This window comes from Colias croceus, chromosome 14, assembly GCF_905220415.1.
Source record: "Colias croceus chromosome 14, ilColCroc2.1".
In the NCBI taxonomy this organism is placed as follows: Eukaryota; Metazoa; Arthropoda; class Insecta; order Lepidoptera; family Pieridae; genus Colias; species Colias croceus.
This window is the reverse complement of record NC_059550.1, coordinates 4,622,949-4,643,714: the sequence shown is the minus strand read 5'-3', so window position 1 is coordinate 4,643,714 and position 20,766 is coordinate 4,622,949. Positions and strand designations below refer to the sequence as shown.

The 20,766-nt window shown below is 33.8% G+C and overlaps 2 protein-coding genes and 1 non-coding gene across 3 annotated transcripts in view; 1 reads left to right on the top strand and 2 right to left on the bottom strand.

The window, feature by feature from the left end:
* Positions 1 to 4,034, top strand: part of LOC123697222 (actin-histidine N-methyltransferase) — a 42,154-nt gene extending 38,120 nt beyond the window's left edge. The window contains exons 7-9 of the mRNA XM_045643655.1: positions 1,240 to 1,439; positions 1,768 to 1,954; positions 3,731 to 4,034. Of these exons, the coding sequence (XP_045499611.1) occupies positions 1,240 to 1,439; positions 1,768 to 1,954; positions 3,731 to 3,839 (496 nt within the window). The 3' untranslated portion in view covers positions 3,840 to 4,034. The remainder of the gene's footprint in view (positions 1 to 1,239; positions 1,440 to 1,767; positions 1,955 to 3,730) is intronic.
* A 1,585-nt stretch (positions 4,035 to 5,619) lies between these two features.
* On the bottom strand, positions 5,620 to 19,329 carry LOC123697566. Its single transcript, XM_045644107.1, has 12 exons — positions 19,288 to 19,329; positions 18,206 to 18,337; positions 17,869 to 17,916; positions 13,733 to 13,874; positions 12,947 to 13,030; positions 11,896 to 12,029; positions 11,343 to 11,479; positions 10,115 to 10,269; positions 8,066 to 8,144; positions 7,237 to 7,399; positions 6,289 to 6,445; positions 5,620 to 5,836 (listed from the first exon to the last, which is right to left on the bottom strand). Exons 1-12 carry the CDS (start codon positions 19,327 to 19,329, stop codon positions 5,661 to 5,663), a joined length of 1,449 nt encoding a protein of 482 aa, XP_045500063.1. The 3' UTR covers positions 5,620 to 5,660.
* On the bottom strand, positions 7,658 to 7,734 carry Trnap-cgg. Its single transcript is given in 2 exon segments — positions 7,658 to 7,693; positions 7,698 to 7,734. It is a non-coding gene; the product is annotated as a tRNA-Pro (tRNA).
* Positions 19,330 to 20,766: the final 1,437 nt, after the last annotated feature.

Sequence of the window (20,766 nt, the reverse complement as noted above, 5' to 3'; positions counted from 1 at the left end):
TTATAAACTGAAGATATACCAATAAGGGTGTAATTACCATTGAGATATACAATTGGAGACGACACCGCCTACATCACCTATGTTCCGCTCACCATAAGCCATATGGCTTAACCGCACTCAGTCGCTTGCTCGCTCATTGGCGCGAACGTCACGCTCATTTTTTATTTTTTTTTAAAGTGAAACGCATTAAATATGCCTTCGTGTGTGTTACGATATTGCACAAATAATACAAATAATACGGAAAAGTGCAAAAGAATAACTTTTCATCGGTAAGTACCTAACTAGATAATAATTTTTAAAACTTAGTTAGAGCAAAAAAATGTGCCCCGCGCCGCTGCGCGCCGCGCATAGATTTTGTTCGTGGTGTCTTCTCCATACGTAGTAATATTATCTCAATGGTAATTACTGATAAATTTTTATTTTCGGTACTAACTATAAATAAGTAATCCTAGTCATGAATAATAACAAAGAAATCAACAATAACAAAGGGACAATTAACAAAATATATTTCATTGAAAAACTTGTTGCAAAAATCACGCTACCAATTATTAAGAACCTCCAGGTGGTTTTTGGCACTAAAAAGAAATCGTCGGACAATTAATAAACAACGAAAACACCAAACAATAGCTATTTAGATTAACGAGAAGCAATAGCGCTGAGAACGAATTGAAAACAATTTAAACAATACTATGACATAATACGTTGTGTAAGTTATTACGCACAATTATATCACGATCTATTGCTTATGCATAATATGATCTATTATAAGTTGTCGGTGAAATAATGTAGGAATGGAGTAATTTGGGTTTATGGTTATTTAATAATAATGCGGAAACTTGAGTGTGAAATATAGTCTGTTGTGATGTAGAAAAACTGTCCGGTTTAATATTTATATTGTCGATGTAAAAGTCTACTTCCTATATATTTTATAGCTAAAAATAAGTATAATGACTTATTGTAATATTTTTATCTATATTAATTACTGCTATATATTTATATAAGTCTTAGGTAATCAAAAACTAAATGTAAGGTATGTCTATTGATAGTAAAAATTAGGAAATGCCTAAAATATATATCAATTTATTATCAATAAAACAAACTCTTTGTCCAATGTCTGTTTTTATAATTGTGAATTCGTCAGTTGCTTAAAAAAGTCTCATTTCATATTGCTACTGAAATGATTCATAATTAATTACTCCAAATAAATATGGATCTAACAATTAATATATTTTTTTATAGTTTTGTGTACCCAAACAACGAATACGATTCTCTTTCCCTGGCTCTGGGAGTGAGCAACAGCGACCCCTTACGAGAGGCTAAAATGACGCTACTGAAGAAACTGGGCCTCGCAAATCTGACGCATTACAAGTTGTATAAGAAAGAAAACCCAATCAGCCCCGAATTGCTGTCGTTTATACGGATATTTAATATGAATAAAGGTATGGTTTTTTCATTGTTGTAAAAAAAAGGCAAAAATGTTTTTCCTCCTTTTGCTTCATACCTCCTTTTGATTCATCATAGCACAATAATTCTTGAAAAAATACCATTATTGATAACTAAAGCTTAACCATTCTCATTTATTCAATTTAAAGTGTCTAATATCTTCAATTCATTCCATTACATCAATCATTTTCCATAACATTTCCATAAATATATGTTAAAAAATCCCTCATCTTGAGAAAGCTCAATCCATTTCCATTAATTTACTATAATTATTTTTTTACTCAGATAAACCAATAACATAAAGTTTTTTTTTTTCATTTTTAGAGGAACTGGAGAAATGGATGCAAAACGGTCTACCCGGTGACTTGGTGTCTTCAGAAGTGGTTAGTGCAGAAGAAGTTGGTGTTGATATCGATGGTCGTTCTTACAAATATCTGCTGACTCGATGTGAACTGTTAATGGCGGCTTATAAGAAATTGGAGAACAAGGAAGAGGCTGCTAATTTGAATAGGTAAGAGAAAATGGATAGGAAAAATTGCTGACTGACTGATTGACTGACTATTTAGTATAAGATTCCGCATATGGTAGATTTTTGCTTATATTTTTAATAGATATTTTGTTTATATGTTGCTGTATCTATCCATAGTGTTGCTACCAGAATATTCTTTTGGTCATATTATGGTCATGGTATAAGGCCACTAATTAGTACATATTTAACATTCAACACACACAGTTTAATATGCTAGTATTAGAAATTACACGGGAGGCCGGATTAAATATTAGTTTGAGTGTAATAAGAATGTTCTGCGATTCTACACAGCTACTTGATGTAGATAGTTGATAACAAATCGCAGCAAGTCAACGACTATTAGCAAAGTGAGGGTAGTTGGGTCGAACGTCGTATAAACAACGTCCGAGCCCCTAGGCACGATTTGTACGAATGCGCCACGAGTCAAAGGAAAGCGGCTTTTTATAGTATGCGACAGCTAAACATGTTTTGACAGGAAATAGTGACCACTATATTGACAACTATTCATACACAAAAATATTAAATCAAAAGTTACGTCTAATAGTTCAGGATACATCGCCCATTTTTGCAAGTGACTACTATCAAGCTGATTTTCCGTTTGTAGCTTTATTTTGATGAGACACCGAATAATTTCGTGTACGAAACTCTCGATTGTGGTAGCTAACAGAGATAACAAGGATAAAATTTTTTGATTTGATGGTTCTCAAATATTTATTACGCAATTTGTAGGACAATATGTCTGTTGAATTATATAAACATTAACTAAGTGAAAACAAAAAAATCAGCTTGTTAGTAATCATTTATGATGACCTCGTTATCGATACACTTTGGAAAGGGGGACTCTTTGAACGAACCATAGATTTTGTAGGACAAATATTTTTTCGAATAATTTAGGTAATTATCTTGAGATTGAACAAAAAAAAATCAGTTAGTAATAAATATAAATTGAGAACCATCAAATCAAAAATTTTTATCCTTGTTATCTCTGTTAGCTACCACAATCGAGACTTTCGTACACGAAATTATTGGGCGTCTCATCAAAATAAAGCTACAAACGGAAAATTAGCTTGATAGTTACTATGTAATACATAATACAATATATATAAAGATAGACTTTAATGTATAACAACTCACCAAAATTTTGCACACGTGCCGCACGTCTCACTTCACCGAACGACGACGACGCACAGATTTGCTTCAACAAAACGCAGCACTGTATCGTACGGTTACGATCTCGCGAACTTTTACTACACACAAATGCAGTAATGTGGAGAACTGCGTTTTGACGTAGCAATTGGTCTACAGACACTAGAATAAAATGTTACAGTAATGGCTATTACTGCACTTTGTTTTAGGGTATCTTAACAATAACTGCATTATTTTTTAGCACATGTTTAATACGGCGTTTTTTCTTATCATTGATATAGTTTTCATGTAAGTACTGCAAAAATCGGTAGCTAAAAAACATACTTCCGGGTACTTTTTTTATGAAATTATTTTTTTTTTATGTTAATAAACCCCTTGGGATCCCATTTCTTGCAAAAAGTAAAAATCCCAAAAATGTCGATTACTGCATTCTTTGTTATCAGGGCAGAGTAGGCACTTGCAAAAATGGGCGATGTATCCTGAACTATAACACTAGTTTATTTTGTTAAGCAAAAATGTATATTACAAATGATTAACTACTATTGATGTTGATCAACAATTTGTTGATATGGCTAAGTCTATAAATGTTAACTATTTTTTTTTTTATTTCAGGAAGAATATAAAACTCCTCAAGGACTGTGAAGTACAAATGTTAGAGTGTGCCATCAAGTACTTGAATTCTGTTTTAGAAACACTCCCACCGAAGAAAGAAAATAGTTAAATTAGTAAATCGATTATTAATATAAGAATTAATCATGTAATAATTTTTATTATGTCGAATTTAATATTTTTTAACAAATCATAGCAGTATTCTTTTACAAATTTTTTTTGTTACCTTTTATGTGTAATGCTGGCATTTTGTTACTTTATTGTGTGACTGCTTTATGAATTTTTAATATACATGTTGTTTTAATAAGCTGTGTTTCATTGACAGAAACCTCAACCCTTTATTCAATAAAATTCGTTATGTATGCGTTAATACAAAGATGTTCTTTTACATAGAAAGAGAAGAAAGATGTTCTGTTATGTTAGTCCAATATTTAGTTAAACTATGTAATGTACCAATAGTATTATTGTTTTCAATGATTTTTTGTTTTTCGTAGTCGCTTATAATAATATGTATATTTCCATACATGTTACTATAAAATTGGTGCCAACGTTACGGTATCCCAGGGGCATTTTAAATGAATACTTAATATTATAAATGCGAAAGTAACTCTCTCTGTCTGTTACTCAATCACGCCTTAACTACAGAACCAATTTGCATGAAATTTGGTATAGAGATATTTTGATACCCGAGAAAGGACATAGGATAGGTTTTATCCCGGAAATCCTACGGGAACGGGTTTTATTTGAAAACGCGGGCGGAAAGCTAGTGTTACTATAAAATTGGTGCCAACTGCAACGTTACGGTATCCTAGGGGCATTTTAAATCCATACTTAATATTATAAATGCGAAAGTAACTCTGTCTGTCTGTTACTCAATACAATACACGCCTTAACTACAGAACCAATTTGCATGAAATTTGGTATAGAGATATTTTGATACCCGAGAAAGGACATAGGCTACTTTCTACCCCGGGAAAGAGGATAGGTTTTATCCCGGAAATCCCACGGGAACGGGAAATATGCGGGTTTTTCTTTGACTGGGTGGGCGAAGCTGCGGGCGGAAAGCTAGTTTTAAATAAAACGAGAATATTGTTTTCATATCACTTTATTTATATTTTATCATTATAAAAGTATAAATTAAAGTATCTTAAGAATAATATTTACACTTGATTATCACCTTAGAATAATTATAAATACTTATTTCTACTTAACTTACTTAAACTTAATGAGTTTGATTTATTCATATCATTGTACCCATAAAACGGGTTCTATACTAAATATCTTCGCTAAATGCTCGGTACATTAAGAATGGTTTAATTTCTAATACACAAATTTTATTAATTTTTAAAAAGACATACAGGAGGAGACATATTTTATATTAAAGTAAAAAATATAAATCCTCACAATTTGTCTTCAATGTGATAATAAACATTGTACAAAATAATATACCATTACTTTTAGGTAGGTACAAAGTTTACCTTGTAAAAGATATCGAATATCTTAACATTAAAATCCGTCTTATACATGAATGTTTTTCAGTCGTTACAAATTTTTGCTCACAATTTTCTTTCGATTTTAGAGCTATTTAATCAAATCATCACTATTACAATAGTACAATAGTTGCATTAAATAAAATACATTATTTATCACATGACAAATCTATTTAAAATGTAACTTGTGCATATTGGCGATTTAACATATTCTATAATCTATTTGATAAGTGCCAAATGTCTCAAGAATTATCCACATTCATGCATCCCTTGTAAGTATTTAAGTGTAGGTCTAACATATAGTACGCAATTTATGTGGCATAAAGACGCACAACACAGACTACTTTATTTATACAGATGTAATGCAAAAGCCAATCTACACCATACAACTTTATTTATTCAGATTTTACATAAAGGCCAATCTACACCACTATACCTTCCAACTACTTGATCCGTCCCTTATGCGGCACGTACGCGTGGTGCGGCGCGTCCCCCCCCCGGCGCCCGCAGCGACGCGCCGCCAGTAGCAACGCCGCTACCAGTGCGCACACTACCGCGCCACAAGACGCGAATAGAGCGGACAGAGCGGACGTCTTCATGCACGTTTGGCCTTCTGCAGCTGTGGGAACAAAAGTTTATTCGAAAATGTAACTTGAACACAGATTTATAAGGTTTTCTTCTTCTTTCGAGTTCGACAAAGTGTAAATGTTACTTTTTGTTTATTAAACGGTTTCTTAATTATTTGATACGTTTTTAATAAAAAATGGATCTGTAATAAATTTGGCACAAGATATTTCGCCGGAATGTTCTTATAGTTGAAACCACACAAGCAAAACCCAGGACTAAAACTATTATGCATTATTCACATAATATACCACCAGTCCAGTGTCCAAACAAACCAGCTCTCCCATAGTCATACCATCCACAGTCCCTTTACGCCCACACTCTCCTCTATAATCACTACACACATATTCCAGCGGACAGCAGGCACTGCCGCACGCCCCTGTAAAAAGACTAATCTACACACACACTCCCTTATAGTTCGCAACACACACTCCCACGTCCACTCACCAGCCCGCGTGTACTCGTCGTCCTCCTCGCCCTCCTGCAGCACGCGCAGCGACTGGAACAGCGACACGTTCTCCGAGAGGCGCGGCGCCACGTGCGCGCTCGCCTCCGCCGCTCGCCGCTGCACGCTCTTCATGTTGCGCCAGTGGCACGGCTGCGACTAGAAAGATATTACTAATCAGTAACATCGTATAGATAGATAGCTGGGCAACAATCCCAATGTAATGCCAATGTAATCATGCGCTGTATAGCGAGTCGGCTCGACTGCTGGTATGTAAACCACTGCTGCAAACTGTCTGCTTCCTTGATAGCTTTGTAGCGGTGGAGTGCATTTCTATCAGTTATAATAAATTGTATTTTACTAACATAATTTTTAAGTTATTAATTGTTACTAACAAAATGAGTCCTGGTTACTTGAATAAATTAATGGATTATTAATTATTAATAATATGCTATATGTACGTGACACTGAACAATAATAAACGCATTTGACAATAATTAACACCACTGGTTAATCATTATCATGTTGCACCAGTGGAACGGCTGCCTCTGGACGTTTATAACTTATCAGTGTCATCGTATAGGTGACTGAACACTTATATCTATTCTATCTCTCTGTGGCACTAATCAGTACTGATTCATCAGTATCATGTTGCGTCAGTAGAAACAGCTGTAACCGGAAAAATTATATTTTTCTATTAGTATTGCGATATACCGCAGAATAGGATTAGTATGTACATATCAGTATCGTGCTACCCCACTGGCATGGCAGCGATTGAACAATCAGATCTGAAGCACTCAGCCTAACAGTTGTCAAAGTGAAGGTTCTAGCACAGGTTCTAACACGGATCTAGCACAACTAGATCTGTGGGTTCTAAGGATAGTAAGCGAGTAGTAATTTCTGTATATCCAGTTGTCAGCAAGTAATATGTCAGTTAATGAACAACTCACGGGACATCTTCCATGGCACATGCGCACGTCACATTCTATATAGAGCGCGGGCGATCCGGTAAAGCGGAACGTCTTCATGTACGCGAACACTTGCGTCTCGAACACGCCGGCCTCAGACCACGAGCCGCGGAATCGGGATATCAGCTTGTCGTCCACTGGACATCTGGAATTCCAGAATGAACAAGAATGAACAATTGTTCATTAAATATATTGAAGTGGTCATAATCATCATAATCATCAGCCTCACCAACATCATTTCATACACGTTGCAACTGAAAAGATACAGTTTAAGGACATGGAAACGGTCTTTGTGTCGTCTATATGAATTAATTGTAGGGAGGAATTATGTACTGCGTTTGAAGAGCGATAAACTAAATGACGAAGCAGAATTTATAAATTTATAAAGAATAGAAAAAATTCGATCACGAGGCGGGACTCGAACCCGCATCCTTTCGCGCCATTCCGAGGCGGATGCCTCACCAACTCAGCCACTCGTGACCCGCCCTCGACTGAAAAGTGCTTCATATTGGTTGAAATGGTTGTTAATCATCTCAATAGATGGCGCGCGGTGTGTCCCTTCAGACACATAAAACTGAAAGTCACGAGTGGCTGAGTTGGTGAGGCATCCGCCCCGGAATGGCGCAAAAGGATGCGGGTTCGAGTCCCGCCTCGTGATCGAATTTTTTCTATTCTTTATAAATTTATATTTATAAAGCATTTGAATGCCATAAAATCAAAAATATAAATTGAAGCAGAATTCAGTTATATTTTATATATTTTTCTAATTGGAGTTTTCGAAAAGATGATATTATGATTGATTGACTCTTACCCATATTCATCTATAAGTTGAATTCTCTTTGCGGCTCCGTTGTGTGCGAAACAATCGTTCACCACTATGTCAAATCCATCTGTAAATAAATTTTGATTATTGTAACAACAAAACAGATAATAATTTATTCTGGGGCCAATGATCTTAAAAAAATGAATTGATTTCGGAAACACAGTAACAAGTGGCAGCTTTTGATGAGATTTAAGGGAGTTATTTTTTTATGAATTACAAAAAATCTGTGTACTTATTCCGTTTTTAATTTTCTATTTACAATAAAGGTTGGTGCCTTTTAAGTTAATAATTAATGTAATTGAAAAAATTCGCATTACCACATAATAGGGAAAATTCTGCTTGTCAACATTAAATTTTTCCTTGCCAACTAATTAAATTTATCGACGATATAAAAATCAGGAAAGAGCAATATGATCCGACCGGAGCGTGACTGTCCCTAATGAACTATTTCCATTCACTGTTAGATCATTACCATCCATGTCGAATGCCAGCAATTAGCCCTCAAGATCGCTCACCGCTTTGACGATACTGACACATTTATCAATCAACGAACCATCCACAACTGTTTTGTTAATTCTATTCAATAGTTCGGATCAATGAACTTTTTGCGATAGAGTTTCGGCACGCGATCACTGCATAACAACCCGTTAATCCTACGCCCTTGATTATAGAGATTTCGATGGAGCCATGTAACGATTACGTATTAAATTTTATGTTCTGTTACGTTACAATCTGAATATAATAAACGGGAAAATGAATATCTGTCTACGTTATTCGTGTTAAAGATAGTAGGTAGTGGTAACAGGAATGTTATCTAAGAATTCTACAAAGAAAAATCGTTCTGGGGAGCTTAGCTAAATATTTGAAATTTGTAAAACAAAATATGTTGATGAGATAATAAGTATGTGTACGATATATGAGCACGTTTTAATAATTTCTGCAAAAAAACATTTGATCGTTCATCCTACAAACGTTCCAAGATTATAAGGACCGTTAAAAGTGTAAAATCTAAAAATACATAATACGTGCTTACTATGCCTACAGTTACGATCACGTCAAGGCAACACTGTCGATTTTAGCATTGATATTAACCGACAAATGCTTCATAAGGAATATCTTTACATCTTTCCCACGATAGTTTCAACACCACGCTTTACGAACAAATCTCAGCCGGTTCAAGCATATTTATCTAAGTATATATATAAAACTCAAAGATGACTGATATAGTGATCTATCAACGCACAGCCCAAACCACTGGACGTATCGGGCTGAAATTTGGCATAGATGTCGTAACGTAGGCGTCCCCTAAGAAAGGATTTCCCGAAATTCTTGCGAAAATGGGGATGCACGCACAAAGTCGTGGGCGGAAGCTAGTTAGTAGATAAATCAATATATTCCAAGGGACTTCATAGAATTTTTTACTGGTTTTTTCTTGATTTCACCATGTACCAAGAATGCTTAACAACTGTATTCACTCAAATAATTAAAAACAAAACGTAACTGCACTTTGCAGTTTAAACGGTTTTTTCCTGACAACTTTAACGTTATCTCATTATACTTAGAAACCAAAATGCTGCATCTCACCGTAGCCAATCATTTTGGGATGCATTGAACTTCTTGGTATCATTTCAATTAACTTGCTTTAGTTAATACCTATAATTAGTCCCGTAAAACATTTGCTTTATAAATTATTAATTAGCTTTCTTTATTATTGCTGCCTTTAATTTTGCGTGTATGTATCTATATTGCTACCGTCTGACGATTGGTAAGTAAACTTCATCTGAGTATAAATCGACCATCCTTAACTAAACAAGTAACTATTCTCTAATCTGTGACTAAACCAAGAAACATATACTTAATTCATTTTCATTAAAAACACCTGAAGGATCTGAGAACCTACTATTTTATTCAAATCGATTTGAAGTCGCTTGCGCGGTACCCAGACCTTATTTTCATAACATTCTGGTGATTGCAGTGTAAACAACACGGGCTTACCAATCACTACGATAGAGAAATATAACATTCAGAAGTACTCACCATAAGCACTTCTCATATAAATGAGCAGTGTCAACGGGTCCCCCACACGCACGGGCCCCGACACGCGGGCCCCGCTCGCGCCGTACCCGGACCTTATCTCCATATAGCACTCTGGTGGTTGTAGCGTGAATACTACAGGATTGCCTGTCGCTACCCTAGACAGGAATAAGAATAAATATAGAGCAAAATAGTATGTGACGTAACGTGGAAAAGCTACGACGGAAGAAAGGCTATCGAACATTTCGAATCCTTACAAATCAAGACTTGTTGCATTGTTCCATCAATCAAGTTTAAATTTCGACTTCTCAGTTCCCTTTTGATAAATAATATTAACGTTTAATTTCCCAGTAATGTAATATAAACCAGATTCTCTACGCTACGCTCTCCATTTTTAGTTAAAAAAAAAACAAATTAATCTCAAAATGAAACTCTAAAATCTTTAATAATTGTATATAGTGTATACTCTATCCAAACCGCGAATTAAACCAATTCCCACTGCACAATACATATCTCACAATAAGTAAAACAAATTCATTTTTGAGGTCACCACACACTAATACACTGGATCATTGTCGATTATAAAATCGAGGCTAATGCAAACAAATCTCACAAATCGATAAAATAAATAACTACAAATTTAATGCTGTCCATTTGTTCGTGCCTTAGTGGGTAATATACTTTCACTATACGATTAGTTCCATTTTAACAGTGCCTATTGAATCTACTTCATCCCAATCCATGTTAAATCGAAGTAGGTATTTCATTTGTGTGCCAAATAGTTGTTGACCATTAAAAAGTATGTTTTATTTGTATGTCGACCATAATTTACACGTTTACGGTAGCTTTTGATGTTTACATTTCTTTCATAAAATAAAACAGTGAAAGCTTAAACTATTATTGGTATACGGTTAATATAACTATAGAGTCGAAGACTATCCGACTTTGCCATAGCTGAGTCCTAAATTTTTACTGCATTGAGTACAACCCAAATGTTTAAAACTAATGGCTGAACTAAAGTAAACTGTCAAGAATTCAAATAAATTTTCAAACATTTTAACATTTATAGCTTATCAGTATCTGCAAAATATTAAAACTTACTTCACTGAAAATACTGAAACCTTCTAGCAATTTTCATACACTGATCACTGACAGCAAAATTAAAATACCTATCAATTCCCTCAATAGTTCTCATACTTAAAAACAAGTAAATAAACATAAGAATACTTACTCTACATCCAAAAAGGGAAAAGTGACAGTTTTCCAGAAGTCGTATCCATATTCGCACGTGACCTTGAAGTGTTCGTCCAACTCCTCTTCGATTAAAGAGTTGTACTGCACCGTGATGGTGTTCCACATTAGGTTCTTCTGCGAGAAACGTCTTCTTTAGATAAGATATTAAATATAAACGTAGAAGTACGGCTTTTTTTAACAATCTAATAATTTTAGGACCTCAGAAATATAATGAAAATGTAGCTTAGTACTTACGTTGAAAAGTTATGTAGAGATTTTTAAGAGCCTTATTCTGAGCCAAATATTTATATTCTCTACGTGATAATTGATTACATATATGAATATGTAGGATAAATTTTGGCTTTTATGTCTAAATGTAAATGGATTACCTACTTACATGAAGATATTATATCGTTGTACCTATCGTGCTTAATTTTAGTTGCACATCACTTTTTAAAAGTTATGACGAAAACTAAACAAAGAACAAGTTAACCAAAAAACGTTTACTTATGTTAAATATGTATAATTCTTATAGTGTTTCAATGTCTCACCGTAGGATGTTTCCTAGTATCATCATGTTGGCCGTTCCTCCCGAGAGTGCCGCAGCGGTTCAGCTGTATGTAAAACTCGTAGTAGTCACGACCAGAGCCGTTGATGTACATGCAGTCGGGGTCGTAGGAATAGCCTGCAGGGTTTGGTATTAAATAAATATGATATGCAATACAGAGAAACACAGAAAACATAGACGAGAGCATTGTATGGACAAAATAGCCACCATATTTCCTCTTAACAAATAAATCCTCTGATCGTTCGAACTTTTCCTGAGATTCCTATAATGTAACACAAAAATTGAGATGAATTGAAAAATATACTCATAAACATATTATTCATACTGTAATAGGGATGCTACGACGAGAATATTCTGAAAGTGTGGTGAGTATGATATGGAACTTTCTCTATTATGTAGATATCTAAAATTCCTTATTCGACATTTTTTTTAAAGGGACCCATCTAAAAATACAATACTTTATAGAAGAAGGTCAGATCAGCGTTAACAATAAATATTTTACTAACAAGGCAAGTGTATAATTGTTTTGTTAACGGCAATTAAATGAAATTGAACAAAACGTGATTTCGACCATACCGTCTGTCGTGCGATTTAACAATAATGTTATCTCGCAGTTTTAATAACGGGAAAATTCCAGCCATACAATTAATGACGAAAATAATGGACAATTACTATTTATACAGCATTCCCAAGACCCAAGCTATATAATAAATTTAGGTGCCTACACATATTAGGTTAAAGAAACTAATAAGTCCCTAAAAAGTCACTCATTTATTTATTTAATTTAAATACTGCGTGTATTAATTAAAATGAAAATTTATTTAATTTAAATTAATAATGAGTGAATGACAGATCACGATCTTGTTAGACTTGAGATACATTATTTCGGGAGCAGATTGCAACCCAAAAAACATGTGTAGGTACAATTATTTTATTATTGCGATACAGTTTAACAACTAAGGTAAATTAATTCAAAATTTGTGTAGATAGTGACGACTATAAACAGTTTATAAACTTATTTATGAAAAACTAACCTGCTGAATAAACCAAGCCAGAAAACGATCCGTTGAAACCCACTCTGATCTTCATAAAGTCGTCTTGACATTCTGCTTCAATATCTAGAAGAAGTCTTAAATTTATTAAATGAACGTTAAGATAATAATATAAATAGGCAGGTAATATACGAAAAATGCTTTTATACTTTTTATGACCATATTAAATAATAATATATTAGGTATAACAATATAGAAAAACACATCAAATAAGCAATAGCCTACACAAAATATTAAGCAATATTCCATCTGTGTACAACACAGGTAGAAGGCGGCAAACACCTTGTAGATATCGATAACATCGTTATTTTTCCGGTTTCGCAACAATACGGTAAGTTAAATGGGAAATCCGCCGCTTACAGCTTCATCACATGAATGCCCGCATTAGTTATGTATCTATGAAAAATACAATAATTGTGATGATATTAGATATACCTACAAAACTTTATAATGTATAGGTATGAGTTACTAAAATAGGTTTTAATAATCTCATTGAATATGCTGATGAAATTCGTTAAATGTTTAAAATAAAGTGAAATTTTAAACACTACTTTAATACACTACTGATCTTTATATAAATATTTGATACTTAAACCACAGAATTACAATTCCTACCTTAACAGTTCCTACGACGATGGATACGCAAAAAGGGGTAACTAATGAGTCAATTTTTTTTTTGTAATACACATCAGATTTAATAAAGTAAAATATGCCCATGACTAATTATTCTTTTTTTTCGTAAAATAGGTACAAAGAAGTAAATCTCACATTGCACCCGACTGCCATTAGTCCTATGTCGCCTATACTCCCGCTCCCACGCGGGCGGCTCTCTCCACGCTGCCTCTGCCGCCGGCGATCTCGGCTTGATGCTCACCGGGATGTAGTTGTTCTTATCCGCTAGGAATACCACCTAAAATAATACGATTAATTAATAGCCTAGATGTATAAATAATAAATAATGCTAATGCTAGATGCTATGCTAGATAATAAATAATGCTAAATAATTCTAGATGTATAAATAATGCTAGAATTCGTTAAGTTAATTTGATGTTTTAAAACGAGCTCTATCTCATACTTGGAACTTAATTGGACATGGATAAGCTCAATAAAAACATTTTCTTGGAATCAAAATCTATGCTAATATTTTTCCTAAACTGACTGTGGTACGCAAGTTCGCTCGCGTGGTGAAATTTTTCAAAGCATAAATTATTATCATCCTCTATTTTATTATTGGGGTAGAATTTATAAAATGCCTATCTTAGCGTATGCCTAAACAATGCTGGCTATCTTCATGAGCCAGATCGGTCCAGTTGTTTGGGCTGTACGTTGATAGATCAGTCATTTAGTCTCCTTTACGTTTTATATTTAAGATAAAGTAGTTAAATACTAAAAATAAATAAGATAAATGATGTTATACTGAATACACAACCTGAAACCTGATTTAGGTACATCGCTAATTTAATAAACTGTCGATTAAAATGAATATGAAACAATAAGTAGTTTTCCTCATTTCCCGGGCACCGCTAACATGCAACACCGATAGCCCTGAGATAAGTCTTCGGGCTAACTACCTCCTTCCTGCGACGACTTTTGACTGCCTCCGATAATTGTACGTATAATCCAACACAACCGCTCTAAAAATTAACTCAACAACAATGACCCACAACTTCGTCGAAAGTAAAACGAGAATCGATAATTTAAAAGCAATAAAGAATCCAGAGCGAATTGAAATTGCATCCATTATCAGTACGTTAAAAAATTCAAAACAAACTATCGCATTACCGCCGGTAATGCACCATTTCACAGTCACGATCCCTCAAGAGTTTTGCACAAAAAAGTAGCTGTAGATAGTGCTTCCCCGTAAGTGTGCCAGGGCGGTTCGCACGCCGCTCTCTGCACGCATTATAACAATTGGGCCAGCGGACCAGCGGACCAGCAATTGGATGGCCTTTACCTTGTCGACTCTATGCTCTGACAAATTAGATAATAAAAGTAAAAACTCTGTACGTGCGAATTAGACAAATTGGGAACATGACATCACGGTGGCCCGGACGAGCATGCCAATTTGACGGCAATTTCCAATCTATAATTTAATATTAACCGATTTAACCAATCACTTATAAGTTATATTACAATGTATATTGCATCTGGTGCATTAGCACAAATTGGTAACAACTGTGCTACATTTTTATAAAAAAAATACTTCACTATAACTAACTCCAAAAGGTTATAATTAATATTCTGTCATACCATAACTACATTCAAGCAAACCCAAAATTCTTTCAAATTCACGGTGGTGTCTCGTAAACATGAAACTCAACAAAAACATCTGTAACTAATTTCCCGCCAGGAGCACACGTTTCATCAGCCGATTAAATAATACTTAATAATTAACATTATTTACACCGCAGGTAATCGTCGATTGCATTCCGATAGCGCGGCCCAAAGCTACGAGTGTTCGAGTGGAACGCAGGAAGTGCACTTAACAATTTTAATCTATTTCGTTCAAATCGCGATTTTATGGGAAGGGAATATATGTACTATGTAGGGCAGACAATGCGAGCACCGTTCATGGTTTGCGTGCAATGTGAGTCGAGATACAGCTACTTTATCACACGCCGTCGGCGCCGGGTCAAAGATGCATATCTTGTGCACTTACTATAATACCTGCTAACAATTCTCACGGTGACAACATCGTACTAATTCAATGTTTAGGCTTAGCGACCGACTAAGGAAAGTGTGGGTAAGATTAGCCGAACGCAGTCGGCAGTACAATGCGCTGATTCGTATCCTATAATTTAATTTTAATAGAATTGCCGTACCGTTGTTTTTGCAGTAAAAATATACACTTTTGTACCCGAGTTGAATTGGGCTAAAAACAAGTTGCTTTTAATATTGGGTAGGCAAATGTTTTTTTTTTTTTTTATTTCATATGGTCAGGTTTTTGTTATTATTGATTATTCACGCTTTCATGAAGTTGTCGTCTAAATTTTGAACGAATCCAAAAATAAACAATTTTTTTATCTTTAAAATCATGCGACACAATTACCAAAAGCTTTTTTTAAGAAGATAGAGCCTAGAGTGGTTACACAATTTTATTTCTGCATTAATTGTTAAAAACACATTAAAATTATAATTGCTCATCAAAAGATAAGATGCATAATTAAAATGTATGGTGTTATTGTGTGTACGTGTTGCATAAGCTACTACCGGTGGCCTCCCATTGAAGTTTAATAGAACACATGAACGAGATTGTGGAATATATACGTAACTCATCTTCACTCACGCATAAATAAAGGTTGTATGGAAATAGAGATAGAGTAAAATCTGAAAAAATAATAATTTATACGTGATAAATCGTACATCACGCAAACACTCATTTATGTCCCATGTCCCAGCGTAAACATTTATACTATTCTGGATAAGACTAAGTTTACATATGGAGCATGAAAGACATCCACAGAAGATTTTTAGTAATTATTGTAAAAAAATATAATTACTGTTCCCAAGTTTCTTAGTTTGTGAAAACCATGTGAAAACGGAATAAAGATGATATTTATCAGTGTTTTTTTATACTGGTGAATTATGTATGACAAATTAACTCTGTTGTTTAAATATCAAGAACTGGTATACTTAATGTTAGAATGGGCAAAATTCAACAGTGAAAAATAAATTTTATTTTTCATTTATAAATTTATATTCGAAAAAGTGTCAAAGCTGCAAAAGTTAACCAAATCATATGGTACCGCAATCCCACGAGACATGATTACCAAAGAATTTAATCTTTTGAATGGCGATTACAGAGTGTAAATAACTTGGTTTACACGCTTTTTTAAACCGTCACATAATACACTTATTACGTATACAGTTGTATCTCAGAAATCGAAACTTATGCCTTAAAAAATCTATTCTTATTTTTGCCATTCTCAACGGTAGTGTCTAATGCTGTGAACTTATGACCTCACCGTGTCCAATCTAAAGTATATCACATTTTTTGTCCGCAAGAATCTTCTAGAAAAAATCCCATAAAATTACAATCAAGTAATATTTGTAAAGCTGCGGCTGTCCTGTCATTAAAATTAAATAACAATATGAAAAGGGTACATTAGAAATTGTATATTACAAGTTGATGATAGTTTATTATTGCGACTATAACCTTATTGTTCTTTACAGGCTGATAACAGAGTCTCTATACAAGGTCGAATTATGTATGCGGATCGAAAGTGAAATGAAACCGTTACAGCTTTGCGCTTGTATGAATAACTTAAACATCGGAAAAATAGAGCAAGTATTGTATTATATTTTACGCAAAAAAAGTATTGAATACCTATTATTATAGAGATATCTGAAGTAAACATAAAAAGTTACTAAATTAAGTCAAAACTAATTTTTCGATTGTAGAGCAGAGTGCTCTACATTATGAGTCTTGACATTATGATGATGGTAAAGGCTTGATTTTCTCAAATAAAATTAAAGCATTAAATTTTTAACGATTTCATACATTGTATAGTTATGTATAGAACTAAATAGTTAAATTCTAAAGTTCAATTGTTAAAAATGTTGCTTCAAATTATAGGTATTATAACTCATTCTCGATGTCTCAACATTTTCTTCTACATTTTTTCGGTCCATGTAATATTCTGAATTATGTTTTCTTTAATTTTATAAATAGGTAGGTACGTATATAACCACTTGATTAATATAATCAATTTGAATGAGATCTCTCTGTAGTAGACCGTATCGTACTCAGTCGGAAAAAGGTAACGCACTAATTTTCTTATCGGCGATTTCAACGCGCAACCTACCTACATACGGCTCGCTAGCCTTCAGAAATATAATAGAATTAAAGTTAAATAATCTAATATTAAACAATTACAATATTTTAAAAAGTAATAAATACTTACTGGATCCTGCTCACTTCCATCAGACTTGAGCGCATCTCTCGTTTCGTTCTGTAAAAAAAAATGGTTTACTTTAATGTCAATACGCCTTTCCGCTGAAGATATTTGTTTTACAAAATTAAATAGAAAATAATATACTAAAATGATGATGACCTATAATTTTGTCATTAGGTAGGTACCTACCTAATGACAAAATTATAGGTTATACTACCTACCTATAGTGTACCTTATAACGGCATTCGCAAATGAAATTTGCTTTTGGCATTGCAATAAAATGGGAGCTTTCATTTCTTAATTAATAACCACGTAAAATAAATCACAATTCACAACCAATACTAACCTTTGTCCGCAAAATTGGTCCTGGAGGTTCGTCACCAGACCCTTCATGCAATAATTCTGAAGAGGGCAAATCTGTTGACAGCTCTGAGGATTCCGCTGAATCTTGAGTGTGTTGTACTGCGGAAGCTGCATACTAAAATGAATAAAAATTTAGTTATTAAATGACTAAGAAAAATATTCTAAGATAAAACAATTGGTTTTTAATAAATTTAGGCCAAAATTATGATAGAGCGTATAATTTTATTTCTATCATGTTCAAAAAACTTTGGTAATGTTCAAAATACTCGACTTCTACTTCAATACAATTTCATTTTATATCTTATAAATCCAATGGAATGGAATAATCAATAATAATTGATAATAGTAATTACGTGTACTTACATTTATCAAAAGGAGGCTGCATAAAAATACCAATCTGAAAAAAATATAACATTATTAGAGACCCTATGAGCATAATTTATCATTACATTTTCTCACAAGATACCGAATAAAATCGCATTGAAGAAATCGTGATCTGTAAAACAATTTGCTTACGTAAAAAAAGTAATATAACTAAATATAAAGTAGCAAAATCTGCAGACTCGTGATACGGGTATTACAGGGCATTATTACAATATTCATAATGGCAGGTCAAATGACAGGGGAGAGAATGACTTTGGAATTGGTTTATTGGTAGCTGAAAATAATTTGATGGAATAAATTCACTATAGAGTTAATGAGTATTCGGATCATTGGCAGTATTGTAACGGGAACAAACCGCAGATTATAGAAACTACCCACTATAGGCTGAAATTAATTAATAACACTACAATGACCTTTTGTGCCGCGCGTGGCGATTTCGTTGTTCGTTCAATCGGAGTTTACGCGATACGAAATAATGGGACCATGAGTGACTTTTCATTGGGAAATCTTCGAGAGCATTGTGTGTTGTTACTTGTTGTGCATATTATACGTTTAATTTGTACGTAAAATATCAATGTTAATAATGTTAATTAGCTTTACATAATATGAAGTAGATGTTTTAAATAACATGTTGAAAATTATTAAATAAATAAAATGATGTAAATTTTTTCAGTCACGAACGACAATACACTCGCAGTGTGGTTCCGTCAGGCGTAGCTCCATAGCTACCTGCAGGCTTAATGTCCGATTATCATTAAGTTTTATGCACGATTGCATAAAGCGTAGTGACAATCGTTTAGTGTGAGATGTTCCCAGCGCAGTCGTCGACCCCTTATGGGCGTCCGAGCGTAACCTGCGTGTCCTTAATGATAGGAAATCCGATAAATTATCGGGAGCCGGTTGACAGAGTGTCGTAACGATATTGTGTCGTACCGTCGTGATTCAAATACTGAAGGTAGATAGAATGCGGACATAAACCTATTGTATTTTTTTTGTACAGTATTTGTTACGTTACATGTGAATATTGTTTTATTTAAAACCTGTGGCTTGAGAATTCGGGAATGAAAATAAAAATGGATGTGCAAAATTAAAGGGATGGCAATCGAGTCTACTCCTTCATTCAATTACCTCACGTATGCGACAGAGCTCTAGGCTGTAAATAACATAAACATGAGCAATTTGCAAATACATATTATTAAAAATAAATTTAAAAAAAACCTTTATCAATTTCTAAACTCTCAAATAATTTACAAGCAATATACAAATAATTAAAAATTTATATTCATAAAGCATTTTAATGCCATAAAACCAAAAATAATAAAAGCATTCGAAAAGATAAACATAAATTACCAATTACCCAAGAACAAAGGCGTTTTGACAAAAATGAGTGAATCGTTAATTATGCGCGTTTTACTAAACTCTGACCAACGAATCCGGATCGTTCATAGCCAATTAATCGCATCAAATGAAACGCTCTGAAACCGTAACCCCAGTTATAATAGTTTACATCGTGATCGAATTGTGCCCGTTAGTCTCCCGAGATATTGTTTTATACCATAGTTTTCAAGAAAAGTACTAAAAATTACGTGGCATGAGAAAAACGATAGATAGAGCACTACCCTCCGCGGTGTGCTATATTTGGATTTAATATTTTGTTATTTGTTTCTTTCTTGTGATGGATATATTATATTAGTTCGACGTTACATACCTTCTAGCCTACCTACTTCTTCAAAATACTCACATTAAGAAAAAAGTAGCTTGATTTTTTAATTCCTTAGTGGAAGTCAAGTTCGTTCTTACAAGAATATCAATGCTACTCTTAAGTCTTATGTGCTCATATTATGCTAATAATAAAAATAACGTTATTATTTTTGAACAACTTACAAAACAAAAAATCCTTCAATTACCCAATTTCCTAAATATGAAAAGTAACAATTCTTACATTGCCACAGTTTGCAGGCATTTGTAAATTTGTAATAGATTAATAGATACTTGCCTGAAAGTAATACACATTTCATAAATGCATCTTTTGTTTATTTTCCTCAATAAACATTACCTTTATAAACAAAAACACTTTTGACCTCTCGTTACTTCCTAAATTTATTAAATTTCGACGACCTCATATACGCTTCCTTCCATAACAAAAGTATTTTACAAGGG

Excerpts from the sequence above, each read along its gene's own strand:
- LOC123697566 (XM_045644107.1), bottom strand. The coding sequence starts at position 19,329 with ATGGAGCTACGCCTGACGGAACCACACTGCGAGTGTATTGTC. Across the intron at positions 11,480-11,895 it reads ATACTAGGAAACATCCTACG|AAGAACCTAATGTGGAACAC; the intron begins GTGAGACATTGA and ends CGTTTCTCGCAG. Across the intron at positions 8,145-10,114 it reads TTATATGAGAAGTGCTTATG|ATGGATTTGACATAGTGGTG; the intron begins GTGAGTACTTCT and ends ATTTATTTACAG.